At 43.6% G+C, this 22253-nt stretch overlaps 1 protein-coding gene and 1 long non-coding RNA gene across 4 annotated transcripts in view; one reads left to right on the top strand and one right to left on the bottom strand.

Moving 5' to 3' along the window:
* LOC137534542 (uncharacterized) overlaps window positions 1-22253 on the top strand; it is a 233382-nt gene that overhangs the window by 195501 nt on the left and 15628 nt on the right. The window lies entirely within an intron of this gene.
* The window catches only part of LOC137534538 (zinc finger protein 84-like), a 38416-nt gene continuing 29750 nt past the window's right edge, over window positions 13588-22253 (bottom strand). For both annotated transcript variants that reach the window (XM_068256080.1, XM_068256081.1), the window contains exon 2: window positions 13588-15714. In XM_068256080.1, the coding sequence (XP_068112181.1) occupies window positions 13864-15594 (1731 nt within the window). In that variant the 5' untranslated portion in view covers window positions 15595-15714 and the 3' untranslated portion in view covers window positions 13588-13863. The remainder of the gene's footprint in view (window positions 15715-22253) is intronic.

A 22253-nucleotide genomic window follows, 5' to 3' on the forward strand; every position in this document is an offset into this window, starting at 1 on the left:
TATGCCACGGGCCAGCTGGCTGAGAGCGAGAGTGCTGCATTTGTGCAAGCACTCCAGACTGACCCTAGCCTCGAGGCACTCAGAAGACAGGCTTCGGAGCCCCTCACGAATGAAGATACCTTCAAGGTATATTGGGAAGGTGGTAAGCTGTACAGCGAGCCTGTACAGCCCACCGAAGGTGAAACAAGTGTGGGTACCAAGTTGCTTGTGGTACCCAGTGCCTTCCGGGGGCATGTGCTGAAGTCCGCACATGACATTCCCCTGGCAGGGCACTTGGGAATCCACAAGACACTTGACCGTATCCAGGGTCATTTCTACTGGCCCAGGATGCGGATCGATGTGACCAACTATTGCCGCTCATGTACTGTTTGCCAAAAGGTAAAACGGGCTGGGAACCCCCGCAAGGCTCCCTTGTGTCCACTGCCAATCATAGGTGAACCCTTTCACAGAGTGGCAGTCGACATAATTGGACCATTGCCCACTCCCAGCAGCAGTGGCAAAAGGTACATCCTGACGGTGGTGGATTACGCCACCCGCTATCCTGAGGCCATGGCGCTTTCCTCCCTGAGGGCGGACAAGGTAGCAGACGCGCTACTTAACATTTTCTCCCGAGTCGGGTTCCCTGCGGAGATGCTCTCCGATCAGGGATCCCAGTTTATGTCCGAACTCATGGAGGCCCTGTGCAAAAAGATACACATGACGCACATTGTCTCCAGTCCCTACCACCCGCAGACCAATGGACTGTGTGAACGGTTCAACGGGACGCTGAAGCAAATGCTGACCACGTTTGTGGAGTCGCAAGGTGGGGACTGGGAACGATACCTGCCTCATCTGTTGTTTGCGTACAGGGAGGTGCCGCAGGAGTCAACCGGGTTTTCCCCGTTTGAACTCCTGTATGGGAGGAATGTCCGAGGACCCTTACAATTGATGCGGGAGACATGGGAGGGCAAGGGCGACCCCACTGATGTCTCCGTGGTCGATTACGTCCTCAAGTTCAGGGACAAAATGGAGTCCCTGTCCGCAGTAGTGACCAACAACCTGGCCCAGGCTCAGGCCAAACAAAAAGCATGGTACGACCGCACTGCTGGAGAGCGGTCATTTGATGTGGGTGACAAGGTATATGCCCTTCTTCCCGTGAGGCAGAACAAGCTGCAAGCAGCCTGGGAGGGGCCTTTTACTGTAGTGCAGCGGTTAAACCATCTGACGTATCTAGTGAACATGGGGGGCAGGAAGCAGAAGAGCTTTCATGTAAACATGCTGAAGGCCCACCATGACAGGACCCAGTATGCGCTGCCAGTGTGCAGCCGGTTAGAGCAGGGAGAGGCAGACCCCCTGATAGACCTGCTGGCTGACGTACGAGATGTGGACGGCGACCTAAACGTCAATCCACAGCTCGCCTCAGCCCAGCAAGAGCAGTTACAGAAGGTGCTGGGCCAGTACCAGCACACCTTCTCCGGTATCCCGGGGCGGACCAGTATGGCGGTGCATGGGGTAGATACAGGTACCCATCCCCCCATCAGGCAATCCGCTTACCGTGTCTCTCCCGAGGTACAGGCGGACATGCAGAAGGAGGTGAGGGAGATGCTGGAGTTAGGGGTGGTTCAAAAGTCCAGTAGTGCCTGGGCAGCCCCTGTTGTCCTGGTCCCCAAGAAGGACCAGACAACTCGGTTCTGCGTAGACTACAGGAAACTGAACGCCATCACCACTACAGACGCCTACCCCATGCCTCGCATTGATGAGCTGCTAGATACACTGGCATCAGCCAGGTACCTATCAATCATGGATCTGAGCCGGGGGTATTGGCAGATACCACTTGCACCTGACGCGAGGCAAAAGTCGGCCTTCATCACCCCTTTCGGCCTCTTCGAGTTCACGATGATGCCCTTTGGGATGAAGAACGCCCCCGCCACGTTTCAGCGGGCCGTGAACGACCTGCTAGAGGGAATGCAAGGGTTCGCTGTAGCGTATCTGGATGACATTGCGGTGTTCAGCCCCACCTGGGAAGAACACCTCAAACACCTGTCCCAGGTACTAGAGAGGCTGGCCATGGCCAATCTGACGGTTAAACCGAGTAAGTGTCAGATTGGCATGACCGAGGTGCAGTACTTAGGTCACCGGGTGGGGGGTAACACCCTGAAACCTGACACGGGAAAGGTGGACGCCATCCTGGCATGGCCTCGACCTATCACGAAAAAGCAGGTCCAGGCGTTCCTGGGGACCGCCGGCTACTATAGGAAATTTGTTCCCGCCTATAGTACACTGGCGAAGCCCCTGACCGATGCCACTAGCAAGAAGCACCCCAAGGTTGTTAGCTGGACCCCCGCTTGCGAGAATGCCTTCCAGGCCTTGAAGCAGGCCCTCGCAAGCGCCCCTGTGCTTCAGGCCCCAGACTTCAGTCGTCGGTTTGTGGTGCAAACCGATGCCTCTGACTACGGTCTCGGCGCAGTCCTCAGCCAGGTGGATGGAAAGGGGGATGAACACCCTATCCTCTACCTGAGCCGGAAGCTCCTGCCCCGAGAGGTAGCCTACTCCACAACTGAAAAGGAGTGCCTGGCGATCGTGTGGGCCCTACAGAAACTGCAGTCGTATCTGTACGGCCGCTCCTTCACGATCGTCACTGATCACAATCCCCTGAGTTGGCTAAACCGTACTGCTGGAACCAACGGCAAGCTCCTACGGTGGAGCCTGTCATTGCAGCAGTACGACTTTACGATCCAACACAAAGCAGGCAGCCGACACCAAAACGCTGATGGGCTGTCGCGGTGTCAGGGGGAACCCGACCCAACAGCGCCAATAGCTGCTACGGAAGGCGTCCTGTTGACACCTCCCTGAGCAGAGCTCGGGAAGGGGGAGGTGTGACGCCGGGCGACGCCCAGTCGTCCGAGGATTCGCGGCCGATTGTCCGATCGCAACCGTGATCGGAAAACTGACATTCTTTATTTTTAAAATAGAAGTTTTTCCTTCCTGCCTTCCCCCCCCTTTTGCCATGAGGGCTGAATGGGCCTGCGTTAGCATATGGCTAAAGCAACCTGGTTTAGCAAGAAATCCTGTTAAGGCTCCCGGAAAAGCTCTGGTGACACTAATGTGCTAATTGGGCAGAGCTGAAATACCAACAGAGTCTATTCAACAGGGGAAGCTAGCACAGCATGAGGTCTATTGACACCTACATTCCTCCCAGTCTTGACGGCACCGACTAGACTGAGTATGGAATGCATGGTGTTGATAACTTTGTCACATTTTGCAAATACCATCCATGGGAGGAATATGAAAATTACATAATTTTGTTTCCCTAATTCTGTAGAATATGGTGATACTAGACATAGCCAGGTAACCCGAGCAGGGGCTGAGATATGAATAATGGGGTCCCCGTGCGCCCCAAATATTGCAAGTTTGATGTCCTATGAACGTGTATTCTCAGCCCAATCTGAATATGAAATCGGTTTGCATGTGCGACAAAACCCCGGCGGGGTATGAAATTGGACATATTTTGTGGATGGCTGGAAGTTCCTCCCCTGAGAACTCACTGCCTGACACGCCCCTGGGCTGAGCTTGAGACTCCGCCCAGAAATGTCAGTGCTCAAAACTGATTGCATGAGGACCCCCAGCCGATTCCCCCACTTTCCATCATACCGAAAAGACTGCCACTGCTTGGGGAAATAGCAGTGGCCATCTTGCAGGCGGAGCAACGGCCATGTGGTTCGGCCATATTGCGAACTAACTGCAACAAAGGAACTTTGTCTTTTCCCGAACGGACTTTCCACAGAATCATAAGTATTCGTTCTTTTTATCCCTTTTTCTTTTATGTACTGTGTTATCACTGTCTCTCATCGTTTAATTGTTCACGATTGTCTGTATATATTAATTATTTATATTGTAACAAATAAAGGCTTTTTAAAAGGTCTTTACCTCTCAGTAAAACCTTCTATTCAGTATACACAGACGAGACCTAAACTTCCGAAGGGACGCTACTGTTTTGATAGATAGATAGGAATTGCACAGTTTTAACCGGTTGTTTGTTTCACAGGTCTATAGCCAGTTAGCAGTTTTCTCTGGGCTGATAGAAAACAGAGATGGTGGCAAATCTACCCCTGGGTTGGAGTAAAAGTGTATTTTCGTAACCTCACAGGCTCCCTACTGCGTCGTGACGCTCAAACTCCGCCAATTCTACGCAGATTCTGTCCATAGCTCTCAATCTGTGTGCTAGAATCGGATTGGACGGTTTTGCGTGTTCACGGCCAGTGGGGCTCATGTGACAGAGCTCATCCTGTCTTTTCCCAAAAGGCAGAGTGGGCTCTTTGCTGGCTAATTAACATCTAGGTGTCACCTGGTTCCCAGAACAGAAAGGGGAGTTAATGCCTCCAGGTTATTCTGCCTTCCACAGGGAATATGTCCAAGCTAATTAACACCTCCCCCCAGGCTTTCACTCAGCCAAGACAAATCCCCCAGCTGTTCCTAGGCAGAGGGATACTACACATCAAATCATGGTTTAACGATCTGCGTCGCTAACCGACCGCAATCGCGTTTTGGCCGACTGGGCGTCGCCCGGCGTCACAGTGTGCATGCGGGAATGCAGACTTCAGGGCGCGCAGCTACATGTGGGCGGATCAGACATACAGCATATGCACAGCCTAGTATTTCCGGGTTACAGATGGCCTGAGTTGCCCAGGTGGAACTTATAGCAATATGTCAGCTTAGCAGAAGATCTTGAGGAAGATGAACACTCTTCGGAGGGTCTCTCTCTACTTCTTAGCCACTATGGCTTATGGGGGTGAGGCTACTGTTCCTTCAGTGGGGGACCTCCATGCTGTATTTTTTTCTCAGATGTGTAGTGATTGAGCACAGGGCTGCCAACAGGGTGGTACAGTCAATGACGCTGTATGGGGCCGGCCCTATCTCTGGGGCCTGAATAGTGGCCCAGCTGTGATAATGCAGTCCCCTCACCTCTTCAATTGCAGATCGACATGGCATGTCTGTGAAACAACTCACCTGATTCCAGTGTTGGACTCCTCTCTTCTCTGCTCCCTCCGATCATTCTGCTCTGCATCTCTCTGCCCCAGTCTGCCTGCATGCCATGTGAGTTGTATCCGCCTGCTGTTACAATCTACCTATCAGATTGTGATTGGGTGCGGGGGGGGGGGGGCAGAGGGTAATGAGGGGGCCCAGTATGGGGAACAGATACTTCTGATGGCGGTGTGAAATAAGTTGAAGGTTCATAAGCAATATTTTCAGTACATGCGTCTTGATAGTAATCGAAAAATAGTAGACTGAAAAGGTTTTTTAAATAAGTGAGGTTTAATACTCACTATTTCATCATAATATAAAGTCAACTATTACAATTCTTCAAAAGCCAAATAATAGTTATAAGTAATTTCAAACAATAAAAGATTAAAAATATAATAGTTGAGTCTTCTGTGTATGCAGGTGACACGCAAAATGTCAGTGAAGGGATGACAGCATCTGTTGTGGATGTGTGAGAATGCGTGTGTCCGAGTCTCCTCCTTCTACTCAGTTAAAGGACTACTGTACGTGGGTCGGGGGAAAATGAGTTGAACTTACCCGTAGCTTCTAACGGTCCCCTGCAGACATCCAGTGCCCATGCAGCTACTGGCCGATGCTCTGGGCCCCGCCTCCGGTTCACTTCTGGAATTTCTGACTTTAAAGTCGGAAAACCACTGCGCCTGCTCAGCTGCACCCTCCCTCCCACTAATGTTACCAGGAGTGTATTGCGCAGGCCCAGTTTGGTCTGTGCCTGCGAAGTACGCTCCTGGTGACATCAGCGGGAGTTAGGACACAGCCGTACAGGCACAGTGGTTTTCTGACTTTAAAGTCGAATATTCCAGAAGTGAACGGCGGGGCTGGAGTATCGGTGAGTGGCTGCGCAGGCACTGGATGTCTGCTGGGGACCATTAGAAGCCCCCCCCCCCCCCCCACACACACACACACACACACACACAGTAGTCCTTTAAATAAGGAACAGTTGATAAAAATCCAGCCTTCTCTAACTGGGCATCATTCCATTTTAGGAACTTTCATTTTACATATTATTCTTCATACACTACTTCTATTCTAAATAGCATCTGCTGATCCCACTAGAAACATATTCACAATGATACTAAATACATTATACTTTGTAATAGTACCAAAGAGTCTCTTTCTTAATTTTCTTTCATAATAGTAATACCTCTCCAAGCGCAGCAATTTGATTGTAGCCAACAACTGCTTCTGCTATCTCCTCCTTTCTTCACAAAAGGTCACATTCCTTTACTGAAATAGCTGGACAGCCCTTCTGTCAAATCACACTGGGAAAGAAAATGCTCTGACCAGTCTCTTGAAACCTTCAACGAGGACTATTTTATATATATATATATATATATATATATATATATATATATATATATACACATACATACATATACACACACAGTGGCTTGCAAAAGTATTCGGCCCCCTTGAAGTTTTCCACATTTTGTCACATTACTGCCACAAACATGAATCAATTTTATTGGAATGCCACATGAAAGACCAATACAAAGTGGTGTACACGTGAGAAGTGGAATGAAAATCATACATGATCCCAAACATTTTTTACAAATAACTAACTGCAAAGTGGGGTGTGCGTAATTATTCGGCCCCCCTGAGTCAATACTTTGTAGAACCACCTTTTGCTGCAATTACAGCTGCCAGTCTTTTAGGGTATGCCTCTACCAGCTTTGCACATCTAGAGACTGAAATCCTTGCCCATTCCTCTTTGCAAAACAGCTCCAGCTCAGTCAGATTAGATGGACTGCGTTTGTGAACAGCAGTTTTCAGATCTTGCCACAGATTCTCGATTGGATTTAGATCTAGACTTTGACTGGGCCATTCTAACATCTAGACTTTGACTGGGCCATTCTAACACATAGATATGTTTTGTTTTAAACCATTCCATTGTTGCCCTGGCTTAATGTTTAGGGTCGTTATCCTGCTGTAAGGTGAACCTCCGCCCCAGTCTCAAGTCTTTTGCAGACTCCACAAGGTTTTCTTCCAAGATTGGCCTGTATTTGGCTCCATCCATCTTCCCATCAACTCTGACCAGCTTCCCTGTCCCTGCTGAAGAGAAGCACCTCCAGAGCATGATGCTGCCACCACATTTGACAGTGGGGATGGTATATTCAGAGTAATGTACAGTGTTTAGTTTTCCGTCACACATAGCGTTTTGCATTGTGGCCAAAATGTTCCCTTTTGGTCTCATCTGACCAAAGCACCTTCTTCCACGTTTGCTGTGTCCCCACATGGCTTGTGGCAAACTTCAAACGGGACTTCTTATGCTTTTCTGTTAACAATGTCTTTCTTCTTGCCACTCTTCCATAAAGGCCAACTTTGTGCAGTGCACGAATAATAGTTGTCCTATGGACAAATTCCCCCACCTGAGCTGTAGATCTCTGCAGCTCGTCCAGAGTCACCATGGGCCTCATGACTGCATTTCTGATTAGCGCTCTCCTTGTTCGGCCTGTGAGTTTAGGTGGATGGCCTTGTCTTGGTAGGTTTACAGTTGTGCCATACTCCTTCCATTTCTGAATGATCGCTTGAACAGTGCTCCGTGGGATGTTCAAGGCTTTGGAAATCATTTTCTAGCCTAAGCCTGCTTTAAATGTCTCAATAACTTTATACCTGACCTGTCTGGTGTGTTCTTTGGACTTCATGGTGTTGTTGCTCCCAATATTCTATTAGACAACCTCTGAGGCCCTCACAGAGCAGCTGTATTTGTAATGACATTAGATTACACGCGGGTTCACACTATTTAGGCATTAGTACTCATCAGGCAATGTCTATGGGCAACTGACTGCCTGACTGATATATACTGTATATCTATAGTCGACTTGACTATTAATGAATAAATACTTCATTGATAGGATCCATATCAGTCAATATATTTATATATATATTAATTATTCTTATTACTTATATAACACAGTGCCCTGATTGAGCACCTTGGGCAACTTTCCACTCTGTGCTTAATGACCTGGAAGACACACACAGCCATGGCAGACAACAAGAAGCACTGACTTACCTCACCCCTGCAGGCACATGAAATAAAGGCTACATACAGTAGCAGTGATCAGTATATCAGATAATTGAGCTCTGGATAAAGAGGGTACATCAGGCCAGGGGGATCTGCGTAAAAAGGGTACATCAGATAATGGAGCTCTGGCTAAAGAGGGTACATCAGATAATGGAGCTCTGGGTAAAGAGGGTACATCAGATAGTGAGGCAGGGTAAAGAGGATTCATCAGATAACAGAGCTCTGGGTAAAAAGGGTACATCAGATAATGGAGCTCTGTATGAAGAGGGTACATCAGATAATGGAGCTCTAGATGAAGAGGGTACATCAGATAATGGAGCTCTGGGTAAAGAGGGTACATCAGATAATGGAGCTCTGGATGAAGAAGGTAGATCAGATAATGGAGATCTGAATGAAGATGGTACATCAGATAATGGAGCTCTGGGAAAAGAGGGTACATCAGATAATGGAGTTCTAGGTAAAGAGGGTACATCAGATAAAGGAGCTCTGGGTAAAGAGGGTACATCAGATAGTGAGGCAGGGTAAAGAGGATTCATCAGATAACAGAGCTCTGGGTAAAAAGGGTACATCAGATAATGGAGCTCTGTATGAAGAGGGTACATCAGATAATGGAGCTCTAGATGAAGAGGGTACATCAGATAATGGAGCTCTGAAAGAAGAGGGTACATCAGATAATGGGGATCTGAATGAAGAGGGTACATCAGATAATGGAGCCCTGAATGAAGAGGGTACATCAGATAAAGGAGCTCTAGGTAAAGAGTAAAGAGCTGCGTTTCACTGACATAGCTTTCATTCATCACAGGCACAGTGATCGGGTTTGGGAACAGCTGTTTCCCATTCCCTGATCACAGAAAGACGACACTGCAGTGAAAGCGAACAGGTGTGACGTGACGATTGCGAATGGCGGCAGTAAGTAAACAGAGTGCATATATACACCCCTGAGCTGCAAGTGAAGTACACAGGGGCGTGTATATACATACCAAGGATCTGGAACTGGTTAAAAAAGTTGCTCAAGTTAAAAATAAGTTGCGTAATCGATAGTTGTCCTTTAAGCCTTGTTTCCTCTTTGCTATTGCATTTGGCTGGACATCGCTTGCACCATCTTTTGGCTGTCTCATGTGTGTCCCACGGTAATATCCCATATGGGAAAACAGACACAGCACTTCTGCCAGGTGGAATGTGCAGCTATAATGACAGTGTCATGTTCTTAAATGGACCCTGAGCAGGTGATAAAAACAAAATTTACACTTACCTGGGGCTTCCTCCAGCCCACTGTAGGCCGAAAGGGCCCCGCACGTCCTCCTGGCTCCTTCCCTGGTCCTAGGACAATTTCTGCCTGAAGTCGTCAGGGCTGCTTCCTGCTTCCGTGTATAGCGCCATTAAGCCGGCCGGCTACGTGTCATCTCTAAGCTTGAACCGCGCATGAGCAGGACTCTCACGTCGGCTGCAGTAATAACGCTATACACGGAAGTGGGAAGCAGACCTGACGACTTTAGGCTAAAGTCGTCCTGTAACCGGAAGGTGTATTACACCCTAATACAATACATTACATGCTAATACTTTCCTTTCCCATCAATTAACCCATTACTTCCCTTACTTTCCCATAGTTCCCAAAATAAAATATTTGTATTTAAAAAAAAAATACATAAATAGTTACCTTAGGGTCTTAACCTTTTTTTTTTTTTTTTTTAATATGTATGTCACAAGGGTATATTACTGACATTTTTTTGCACATAAGGGCTTGTAATTAGTGACAGATGCAAAACTGAATACACCTTTATTGTGGCTGGATGGTGTACTGGTTAAGGGCTCTGCCTCTGACACAGGAGACCTGGGTTCGAATCTCGGCTCGGCCTGTTCAGTAAGCCAGTAATTCAGTAAGGAGTTCTTTGGGCAAGACTCCCTAACACCGCTACTGCATACTGAGTGCGCTCTAGTGGCTACCTCGCAAGCGCTTTGAGTCCGACAGGAGAAAAGCGCTATACAAAAAAAAGGTATTATTATTATTATTTATTTCCAAATAAAATATTGTCACCATACATTGTACTAGGGACATAATTTAAGCGTAATAGTTGTAATAACCGGGACAAATGAGCAAATAAAATGTGTGGCTTTTATCCACAGCAGCATGTTTTATTTTAAGACTATAATGGCCGAAAACTGAGAAATGATTTTTTTTCCATTTTCTTTTTATTATTCCTGTTAAAATGCATTTGGGATAAAATAATTCAAGGAAAGCCTAAGTGATGGCAAAAAAAACCCAAAAACAATATATATGATATATAGATAATTTCATTGTGATAAGTAGTGATAAAGTAATTGGTGAATGAAAGGGAGGAGTGCTGAAAGGTGATAATTGCTCTGGTCCATAAGGGGGAAAACTCCTCAGTGGTGAGCTGGTTAAAAGGAGCTATATGACAAAAAAATAAAATTTTAAATTCATATGTATAAGATGTACATTTTTCCAAAGTATGCACTGTAAATGACTTTATTTCTGAGAAGTGGTCACATAACTGATGGCTCTGACCTCTTATTGTCAGGAACTAGACCAGGCCTTTTCCTCATGGGGGATTATCAGGGTTCTCTAAAGGTGGCCATACACTTATAGATTTGCAGCCGATTCAACCATCAGATAGATTTTAGATGTTTGTCAAGTCGAATCTGACAGGAATCTAATGTGTGCCACACACTAGGAACAGATTTCCAATAGATTTCAGAAATCTATTGGAAATTGTTATAAATGCATTATTGGACAAAGCAACTCTATGGGCCATCGATCTGCTGCCAGCAGCAAATCAACATAGATTTTCCATCCTGTTGGGTAGATCAAATCGATCAAAACCGGACGCAAATCGATCAATCGATAGATTTTATAGAATAGACTTATGATCGATCGATTCCATAGAATCAATTGATCGATGGGTGAAATCGACCAGTGTATGGGCCCCTTAAAGTACTAATTGTAGTTGCTCAGTCCAACCACCAGAACAATGTGTAAGCGAGTAGGCTGGCATCTTTGTAGAGATCCTTACCAGTGAAGTGCTTTTAAAATAAAGGAAAACACTAAGAATTTCCCATGAGGAAAAGGACTGCTCCAAAACCTGTCAGTTACAAATTGACCCTAGACAAGCAGCTAATGTTTGCATTGTGTTTATTAAATGTCCCTATTGATCACTAGGAATGTCATTGAGGCACAAAAAAATATGAGATGATTGAAAAGGATGATATTTATTATGATACAGAATTATGCTAATTGTTATGAAAATCTTTCAAGTAAAACGGAACTAATCAAATCTTGCAGTGAAAGCCCTTGATTGGTCCATTTACAAGCTACATAGATTTGCATAATTATGCATCAACTTAGAACTATTTGCATATTTCAAGTAAAGTAGAAAGTTGCCACCGAGCCCAAACTTTGTACAAAATGCCTTTTAGACGTCCGTGGCAAAGGAATATGGGACACAGAAATGTCTATGGACTCCCGCTGCAGGTGACAGAAGTTTTTTATGCTGGGAATACAGCATGAGTTTTTTCGGCAGATAGATGGTTTGATGGATAATTTCCAACAGGTCCGATCTGGTTTTGATCGTTTTTCTGATCGATTTTCTCATAGGCATGAATGGAAATTGATCTGAAAAATGATTGGAGATCGACCGCGACCGCAAAGTAAATATGCCCTTCCAAAAAACTCATCATGTATTCCCAGCATTGATAAAATGCCTTTAGACATCTCTCGTGTATGGATGCAAAAACACAGACCATCTATAGATGTCTGCTGTAGTCTAATGCTAGGTACACACGAGACAATTTTCTGACGGATTTACTGTCAGATCAACTATTTCCAACTGGACCGATCTGATTTCCAACGGATATTCCATCCACTGCTATGGAGAATTGATCGGAAAGTCAATCGGAAATCAGATTAGACCTATTGGAAATAGTCGATATGACAGTAAATCTGTCAGAAAATTGTATCATGTGTACCTAAGCATGGGGGGTTGAGAACTATCAGACAAAAAAAACATTTACTATAAGTGAGAGTTAAATAGAAATAAAGTCATTCACAGTGAATTTTTTCTCTGAAACAAATGTCCATCGTATATATGTATACATATGTATTGTAAATGTTATAGTTTTTGTCACAGTGCCCCCTTAATGGTGTTATGCTAGTTATTATTTCAGCACAGGAGGACTTGGTGGTCTGGAGCCATAAATCAGATTCTGTCACACAGCACTGATAACATATATGGGGGGGGGGGGGCTCAGCCAATGTGCCTTTTCACAAGGGCAGTAGAACTGTGTGCTCACCAAGCAGTTACCTGGCAGCAGCGAGCAGTTACCAAGCAGTAGTGAGCAGTTACCAGGCAGCAGTAAGCAGTTGTGAGAGTTCAACAGGCTTTTCACTGTCTAGCAACTGCACATGTGAAAGGGCCTTTACAAAGACCCCCTTGGGCAAGAATGTAGTGTGTCTACAGCAGTCCTGGATCCTCCCTGATGGATTGGCAAGGGATCCGGCCTATCACGTCTGAGCAAAGCCCAATGCTTTTGATCCCTCTCCTTACCCCTCTTACTCTACCGTGCACCACAAGTTGGACTGGTTGGACTCGATGGACGTATGTCTTTTTTCAACCAAAATAACTATATAACTATGTAAGTTGTCCCTCCAACACCCCCCATAATAACAGGGCATGTCACTAGCCTGCAGGCTACTTACATGTCTGTACAGCCTCGGCCACAATCTGTTGCCTGAGGGATCAAGAGCCGATCCCTTCAGCACATATTAATCTAAAGCATAGATGCCCACACTTTTTCGGCTTGTGAGCTACTTTAAAAATTAGCAAGTTAAAATTATCTATATATGTACAATTTTAGGAGCACAATTGTATATACAGAACTGAAAATGTAGTGTGGTTGGGATCCACCATGAAGTCCTTTGCGATATACAGGTAGATCGTCACTCAATCAGGCACACCTGATCTAAAGTGTGTACATGCTTTAAAACCTTATCAGCATTGTTTACTCAGGAAGATAAAAGCGTTTTGCCATATATTAACTTTTCAAGACATTGTGCTTAAAGGACCTCTTTCACGAAAATCTTAAAATTTGAAATACATGTTAACATATACAAATAAGAAGTGAATTGCAGTTGCTCCGTCCAACTGCCAAAAGTGTGCAGCAAACACGGAGGCTGGCCAGCATCTTTGTATAAATTTTTTTCAGGGAATGTCTTTATAAATAATCAAGGCCATGCTGAGAATCCCCTATGGAGAGATGGACTTGTCCAAAACTTGTCAGTAAATGTCAGATTTCTAAACACTTACTGTAAGTGACAGCAACATGGGAGAAAAGTAATTTATGGCTCATTTTACTCTGGAAAACAAAGAACTTCTTAATTGTATGTGTTTTAAATTTAAGATTTTCATAACAGTTCCTCTTTAAGTCGACTTTCTGTTTCACCATCTCATTTACATAGATAACATAACTCGTTTCTAACACTTGCTGTACAGGAAAACAGAAAGGGACTTCATACAATTTCCTAGTAGGACTAGTACTAAATGTACCTATATTTATGTCATCATGTCAGGTCCCCTTTAATGTCCAGTTCTCCATACTCTGACCTTTATTCTGATTAAATCACACATCTTATAACTGAACAATCAGCTGTTGAAACATATCTTGAATATTGTAGGTTGAATACATTATTGCTTTACTGGAAGAACTGAAAGCACACTCTATAGATACATTTCTCCATTGTCTCATTGCCAGACCAGACTGAGAACAGGACCGTCTTGTCTTCCTACTTAAGACTTTTTACCCGCATGTCTTTTCTCATGCCCAGAACGATTACCACTACTTGAGAAACGTTTTCCACATTCCCGACATTCAAAGGGCTTCTCTCCAGTGTGGCTACGTTGATGTAAAACAAGAGACTTGTTATCTCTAAACCGTTTGTCACATTCCAAGCAAGGAAATGGCCTCTCGTCACTGTGAATCATCTGATGCTTGATGAGGTCAGCCCTCGTGTAGAAACTCTTCCCACACTCAGAACAGGGAAATGGTCTTTCCTGGGTGTGAATCTTCAGGTGCATACGCAGGGGAGCCTTATCCTTGTAGGCTTTGCCACATTCTGAACACATAAAAGGTTTTTCGCCTGTGTGGGTCCTCTGATGGGAATCGAGCTGATCCTTTCGGCCAAAGGCTTTCCCACATTGTGAGCACACATAGGGCATAGTATGCATGTTTCTGTGTCTGACAAGTTTGCCTATGTCGGAAAACATCTGCCCGCAATCTAGGCAAGCAAAAGGCTTTTCTCCGGTATGCCTTCTTTGATGAGCTGTCAGACTTTGTTTGATGCGGAATCCTTTCCCACACTCTGAACAGGTGAAAGGTTTTTCTCCTGTGTGAGTTCTTTCATGTACTTTCAGTTCTGTCTTATCAACAAATGTCTTGTTACACTCCAAGCACTGAAAAGCCTTCTCCTTCAAGTGAGCCCTCAGCTGGTGGTTTATCATGGCGCTCTTCTGAGAAAACCCTTTCCCACACTCTTGGCACTGGAAAGGTTTCTCTCCAGTGTGTACTCTCTCATGCTGCAATAGGCGGCCCTTTGAATTGAACTGCTTGCCGCACTCTGAACACACATAGTCTTCTTTCTTAGTCCGAATGCGTTTAGAATGCTCTTGTTCGCATTTTTCTAATTTAGTGTGGATCATCTCATGTTTGGCCAGGTCAGTACTTAAAAAAAAGGATTGGCCACATTCAAAGCAAGCAAATGTTTTTTCTCCTATGTGGACTCTCTTTGTATGGACAAGAAGGTATCTTTTACTTCTGTAACTTTTCCCGCACTCTGAACATTTGAAGGGTGTTTCTCCAATATGGGTGATCTTGTGGCTTTCAAGATGTCCCTTTGTAGAGAAACATTTCCCACACTTGGGACACTCAAATGCTTTCTCTCCAGTATGAACCAGTTGGTGTGACCTTAGTTGGTTTTTCGTAGGGAATCTTCTATCACACTCAGAACATGGATAAGGTTTGACCCCTGTATGAGACCTCTGATGAATCTTGAGCGTTGTTATACTCTTGTATGCCTTATCACACTCTGAACATGGGAAAGGTTTTTCTCCACTGTGCAGTTTCTCATGGTATGAAAGAGCCTGGGGGCTACAAAAACTCTTTTTGCACTCATTACATTGATAAGGCTTCACACCAGTATGGGTACGCTGATGGTATTGAAGGTGCTGTTTTTGAATGAAGCATTTCCCACACTCGGAACACTTGTAAGGACGCTCTCCTGTGTGAATTCTCTGGTGAATCTCAAACTTTCTATAACAGGAAAAGTGTTTGCCACATTCTGAGCAGGAGAAGCGTTTTCTTCTACGTGGTGTCTTTTGCATCTTCAAATCCAATTCATGCGGAGAGTCCTCCTCACCACTAGAGGCACTATACTCAGATTCTGTTTCAGTGGCAGCCTCCTCATCTGTCTTTGGCATGTAAGCCCTCCCCACCTTGTTTTCCATTGTTAATGCACTTGCCATTAATGAAACTAGGATGTAATCTCGTTACTCAGAAATCTTCAATGAATGGTTTCCAGCAAAAACAAGCAGCTGAGACTTCCCGGTGAAACAAATTGGCTTCTCTGAACGTGCTTGTCAAGCCTGTTTGAAGATAAAGCATTAGGAAATTAGTCAAATGTATTCATTGGTATCTTGTTAGGCCTCTATAATTAATTCCAAGACATTTCAGTTGTAATAAAGAGTGTTGAAATTCGAATTCAGGTTATCGAATCTGGAGACCCCAATTATCCGGAGCTCTGAACTTCAGCTCCTGACTGGTGGAGAGGGTCATGGAGAGGTCACTTACTTGTGCTGCATAACGCACTTCATATGACTACTATGCTTCCTTCTTCCAATCCTGAAGGAGGAAGTATCAGGGTCAAGTGAAGTGAACTGTGAAGCGCAAGTTTGGGTTTCCGAATTCAAAATCCCGAATTTGAATACCAACAATATTAATAAAACAGCCACACACCTAGACTGATCAACCATCAATCTGGTCACATGGTCAAAGTCCTCATTTAAATGATATACAGGTCTGTCTCAAAAAATTTGCATATTGTGATAAAGTTCATTATTTTCGGTAATGTACTGATAAACATTAGACTTTCATATATTTTAGATTCATTACACACAGCTGAAGTAGTCCAAGCCTTTTATTGTTTTAAGATTGATGATTTTGGCATACAGCTCATGAAAACCCAAAATTCCTATCTCAAAAAATTAGCATATCATGAAAAGGTTCTCTAAATGAGCTATTAACCTAATCATCTGAATCAACTAATTAACGCTAAACACCTGCAAAAGATTCCTTAGGTTTTTAAAAACTCCCAGCCTGGTTCATTACTCAAAACCGCAATCATGGGTAAGGCCACATACACACATCAGACCATAGTCTTTGGAAAATGAAAGACCACAGACCAATTTTACCCCCTTCCATGTAGTATGAGAGCCATACCTACACAGTCTATTCTATTGAGCTGAACTCCTCATCAGATAGAAATCTTTGCAAGATGCTGCACACAAAGATGCTGTAGACATTCAAAAGATCAGTATCTGCAAAAGATCAGTTCCTACAAAAGATCCGTTCCTGCAAAATCCATTCATAGTCTATGATATCTGCAGATCATCATACACACCTTGTTTAACAGACATTCATCTGCAGATCAGATCCACCAGGATGGATTTTCAGATCTGCAGATGAATGTCAGTTAAACAAGGTGAGTATGATGATCTGCAGATCTCATAGACTATGAATGCAATTTGCAGGAACGGATCTTTGGCAGGAACAGATCTTTTGCAGATACTGATCTTTTGTGTCTGTACAGCATCTGTGTGTACAGCATCTTGCAAAGATTTTTTTCTGATGGGGAGTTCAGCTCCATAGAAAAGACTGTGAAGGTATGGCTCTCATACATGGAAGATGGTAAGATTGGTCTGTGATCTTTCATTTTCCAAAGACTATAGTCTGATGTGTGTATGAGCCTTAAGACTGCCGACCTGACTGCTGTCCAGAAGGCCATCATTGACACCCTCAAGCAAGAGGGTAAGACACAGAAAGAAATTTCTGAGCGAAAGGCTGTTCCCTGAGTGCTGTATCAAGGCACCTCAGTGGGAAGTCTGTGGAAAGGAAAAAGTGTGGCAGAAAACGCTGCACAACGAGAAGAGGTGACCGGACCCTGAGGAAGATTGTGGGGAAGGATCGATGCAGACCTTGGGGGACCTGCGGAAGCAGTGGACAGAGTCTGGAGTAGAAACATCCAGAGCCACCATGTACAGGCGTGTGCAGGAAATGGGCTACAGGTGTCGCATTCCCCAGGTCAAGCCCCTTTTGAACCAGAACCAGAAACAGTGACAGAAGCCCCTGACCTGGGCTACAGAGAAGCAGCACTGGACTGTTGCTCAGTGGTCAGATTCTCTATGGGGTTCAGGTCAGGAGAGTTGGCAGGCCAATTGAGCACAGTAATACCATGGTCAGTAAACCATTTACCAGGGGTTTTGGCACTGTGAGCAGGTGCCAGGTCGTGCTGAAAAATGAAATCTTCATCTCCATAAAGCTTTTCAGCAGATGGAAAGCTGCTGGTCCACTGTGTTTTATCAAGGGCAGGGCCAATGCAGCTAGCTAGGAGATTTTGGAGCACTTCATGCTTCCATCTGCTGAAAAGCTTTATGGAGGTGAAGATTTCATTTTTCAGCACGACCTGGCACCTGCTCACAGTGCCAAAACTACTGGTAAATGGTTTACTGACCATGGTATTACTGTGCTCAATTGGCCTGCCAATTCTCCTGACCTGAACCCAATAGAGAACCTGTGGGATATTGCAAAGAGAAAGTTGAGAGACGCAAGACCCAACACTCTGGCCGCTATCTAAGCATCCTGGGCCTCCACAACACCTGAGCAGTGCCACAGGCTGATTGCCTCCATGCCACGCCGCATTGAAGCAGTAATTTCTGCAAAAGGATTCCCGACCAAGTATTGAGTGCATAACTGAACATAATTATTTTAAGGTTAATTTTTTTTTTTAAAAACAATTTTTTTTAATTGGTCGGATGAAATATGCTAATTTTTTGAGATAGGAATTTTGGGTTTTCATGAGCTGGGTGCCAAAATCATCAATATTAAAACAATAAAAGGCTTGAACTACTTCAGTTGTGTGTAATGAATCTAAAATATATGAAAGTCTAATGTTTATCAGTACATTACAGAAAATGACCTTTGTCACAATATGCAAATTTTTTGAGAAGGACCTGTAATTACAATAAAACCTTGGATTGAAAGAAACTTGGTTTATGAGCGCTTTGCAAGACAAGCAAACATTTTTATAAAATTTTAACTTGATAAGCAAGCAAAGAACGTTTACGCACGTGACGTCACCACAATTGAGTCGATGGTTGTTCTTCCTTTGATACTGCAGACTTGTACTTAATCTGAGTGTAGGCACTGTACAACGTCAGGCAGGGCAGGGCGGTGGTGTAGCGGTTACCACTCTCGCCTTGCAGCGCTGGGTCCCTGGTTCGAATCGCAAACCAGGGCACTATCTGCAGTTTTATGTTCTCCCCGTGTCTGCGTTGGTTTTCTATGGGCACTCCTCCCACATCACAAAACCATACAAATAAGTTAATTGGCTTCCCTCTAGACTTTGATACATACACTACATGATACACGGATAGCCAATCATTCTTTCAAGTGCATAGTGACGTCACTCTGACCAAGCACGTTTACGTACCCTATCAGAGGGCACTTCAGGTTTCCTGGCGGCTGCGTTCCAACAGTCACGACTGCAGCTACACTTGTCTCTGTGAAACTGGCCGGATGAGAGTAGTGAGGATTGAGACGAAGGTTACCGCCACCATTACAGCCATTTCTCCCACAGGAGTGGTAATGTAGGAACGTATATATATCACCATAAGGCTCTGGCGCGATAGCGCTCATGTGAACAATTAAATCAGTTAACCTCGCAGTGTGTCTGTGGACATTGTTATAGACAATCCTGCAGTCTGCTTTATTCACAAGGTGCATTTGTTGGAGCAGGACTATTCTTTGGAGGGACTCTGATTCATGCCACATTACGGCTTCCATGTGCTCTGGATAACGAATTGCACTTTATATGAGGCATTTTTCATGCATCCCTTTTTATTTAGAGACCAGGTGGACAAACACCCAAATGAGGACAGTCGTGTGCTTAAGTGGATAGACTCAATAGCCCTTAGTGAGTCAAATGAAGTCCAACACGAAGAATCCACAGCTCCACTCTTTTATTGTTAAAATAACAACGAGATATCCATAACAGCTGTTATGGCTATCTCTTTGTTATTTTAACAATAAAGGAGCTATACATCATTGACGTGGTGCTGCGGATTCTCCCTTTTTGTTTAGGCGTACTATTTAGATGAAGTAGTATACTTTTTTTTTTTACTGGGCCCATATTTTTTCCTACACTGTTTGTGATCACTGCAGACTGAGAGAAAGTGTGTGTTAGGGTAACACATGCTTACTAGGCGGGGAGTGGGGGGGGGTTGGATTTAAAGAGGCAGGTACCCAATTGGGTTTGTAGGTGTAAAACTTCACGCTTTTTAAAGGGGCACTATGGGGAAAAAGTTGTAAAATTTTATAAATGTGCAAATGTAAACAGATAAGTAGTACATTTTTCCCAGGGTAAAATGAGCCATACATTTCTTTTCTCCTAAGTTCCTGTCACTTACAGTAGGTAGTAAAAATCTGACAGAAGTGACAGGTTTTGGACTAGTCCATCTCTTTATAGGGGATTCATTTACATTCAAAAGCACTTAGTGAATGGCAGTTGCTCTGTCCAACTGCCAAAAATCTGTGTAGCAAGCAGGGAAGCTGGCCAGTATCATTGTTTAAATCCTTTTTAGGGAATATCTTTATAAAGAATAAAAGCCTTGCTGAGAATCCCCTATGAAGAGATGGACTAGTCAAAAACCTGTCACTTCTGTCAGATTTCTGCCACCTACTGTAAGTGACAGCAACATAGTAGAAAAGTCATTTATGGCTCATTTTAAAAACGTACTTCCTATTTGTTTACGTTTGCACATATTTTAAATTTTACAATTTTTCACCATAGTGCCCCTTTAAGGAATAAAAGGTTTAACTACTTTTTGCAACTAGCGCTGTGGATTTTATTCAAATTTTCTATAAATGTTTTTGGATTGTGGAGCAAATTATCTGGATTTCCATTATTCCTTACAGGGAAATTCACTTTAAGAGTGCTTTGGATTACAAGCATGTTTCCGGAACAAATTATGCTCACCAACCAAGGTACCACTGTATATGGAAAGCCCTGTAGTATTGACATTCTGCAATTTTATTAATCTGGCTTGTGATAAAGTTATTTATTTACTATTCTCTGTTTCTCCACCAAGTATATGGCCTTGCACAATTTAAACCGCATTTTCAGCAATGTGTAGTGAAGCGATCTGCAATGACATCAGAAAGCGCATAAACTGCAGAATCAAAATACATATTTGCACGCTTGCATTGTAATTCCATTCATCATAAATGAATAGGATTGCAGACATATTGGGAAGAATCGCATAGCAACGTAGTGCTGCGCATTGCGATGGCCATCTGTATGGCATGCAGCACAATCAGAGATACGAGGCCTCACAGTATTCACCACTCCTGTCACAGTAATAGATTTGGATGGAAGTAGTCCATTTCGGGTCTCTAGAGATCCTTTTTCAAGCATGCGAATTGTAAATGTGGTGGAGTAGCTAAAATGTAATAGCCTGAACTTCTGGTGTCATATATTTGGAGATCTGGACTTTCATGAAATCATTAGGAATTGTCTTCCTAAACACATCTCTCGCTTTCCAACCCTTGTACACCACAAATGCACCCTTAAAGGGAATTTGAACTGAGTCAAAATATTTAAAATAAACACATGATGTACCTGTCAATGAATATTACATACTTTCCTCGCCATCAGTTCCTCTCAGAAGCTCACCATTTTCTTCTAACAAAGATCTCTTCCAGTTCTGACAAGATTTTGTCAGAAGTGAAATATATCAGTTGCTGTTAGTTATAGCAGAGAGGACAACTGATGAGCAAGGTGAGGTCCCTGTTTCCTGATGGCTCAGATGGTCGTTATTACAGTTTAACAGTGTTCTGACCAAGAAGCAGTTATGAGGTAATGGTCATTTTCAAAATGGAGGATGGAGAATTCCATTGTTCACAGTGGGCCAACAGGACGCAGGACGGGAGAAAGGGATTGAGGAGTAGACTACGCGGGAGGCAAGTATGACGTATGTGTCTATTTTGACTTTTAATTTTCAGTTCAAGTTTGCTTTAAACACTTCACATCCAGACCTTGTTTCCCACTTATGGACCAGAGCAGTTTTGACAGTTTAGCTATGCCCTTATTTAATCAGAAATAACCAGGGCTGTGGAGTCGGAGTCGTGGAGTCGGGCAATTTTGGGTGCCTGGAGTCGGAGTCGGGAAAAAATGCACCGACTCCGACTCCTAATGAATTTGTAACTAGTAAATATAGAAAATATGATAAAAATGTTCTATTTCTCAGATAATAGTCATTAAAAATAATGTGTGTATATATATATATATATATATATATATATATATATATATATATATATATATATATATATATATATATATATATACATACACACATATATATACACACACATATATACATATATATATATATATATATATATATATATATATATATATATATATATATATATATATATATATATATACATACATACACACATATACACACACATATATACACACACATATTTGATTGTGACTGTATATATGATGTGTACACAGGAATCTCTTATATATACTGAATAACATCTATGCTGTAAGTATAAAGCCTGATGTGTAGCCGTATCACTAATAGAGATGGTCAATGAGATGGAAATAATTCTGCACTGATGCTGATTTATGCAAATGTACCCACTCTCTTTGCTCATGAAATCAAATAATTTGATATGTTGTTAAAATTTGGTTTGGTGACTGCGAATTAAAGGGTAACTGAGACGGATGAAAAGTAAAGTTTTATACATACCTGGGGCTTCTTCCAGCCCCCTTCAGGCCAATCAGTCCCTTGCTGTCCTCCACCACCTGGATCTTCTGCTATGAGTCCCGGTA

This window comes from Hyperolius riggenbachi, chromosome 10 (genome assembly GCF_040937935.1).
Source record: "Hyperolius riggenbachi isolate aHypRig1 chromosome 10, aHypRig1.pri, whole genome shotgun sequence".
Lineage (NCBI taxonomy): Eukaryota > Metazoa > Chordata > Amphibia > Anura > Hyperoliidae > Hyperolius > Hyperolius riggenbachi.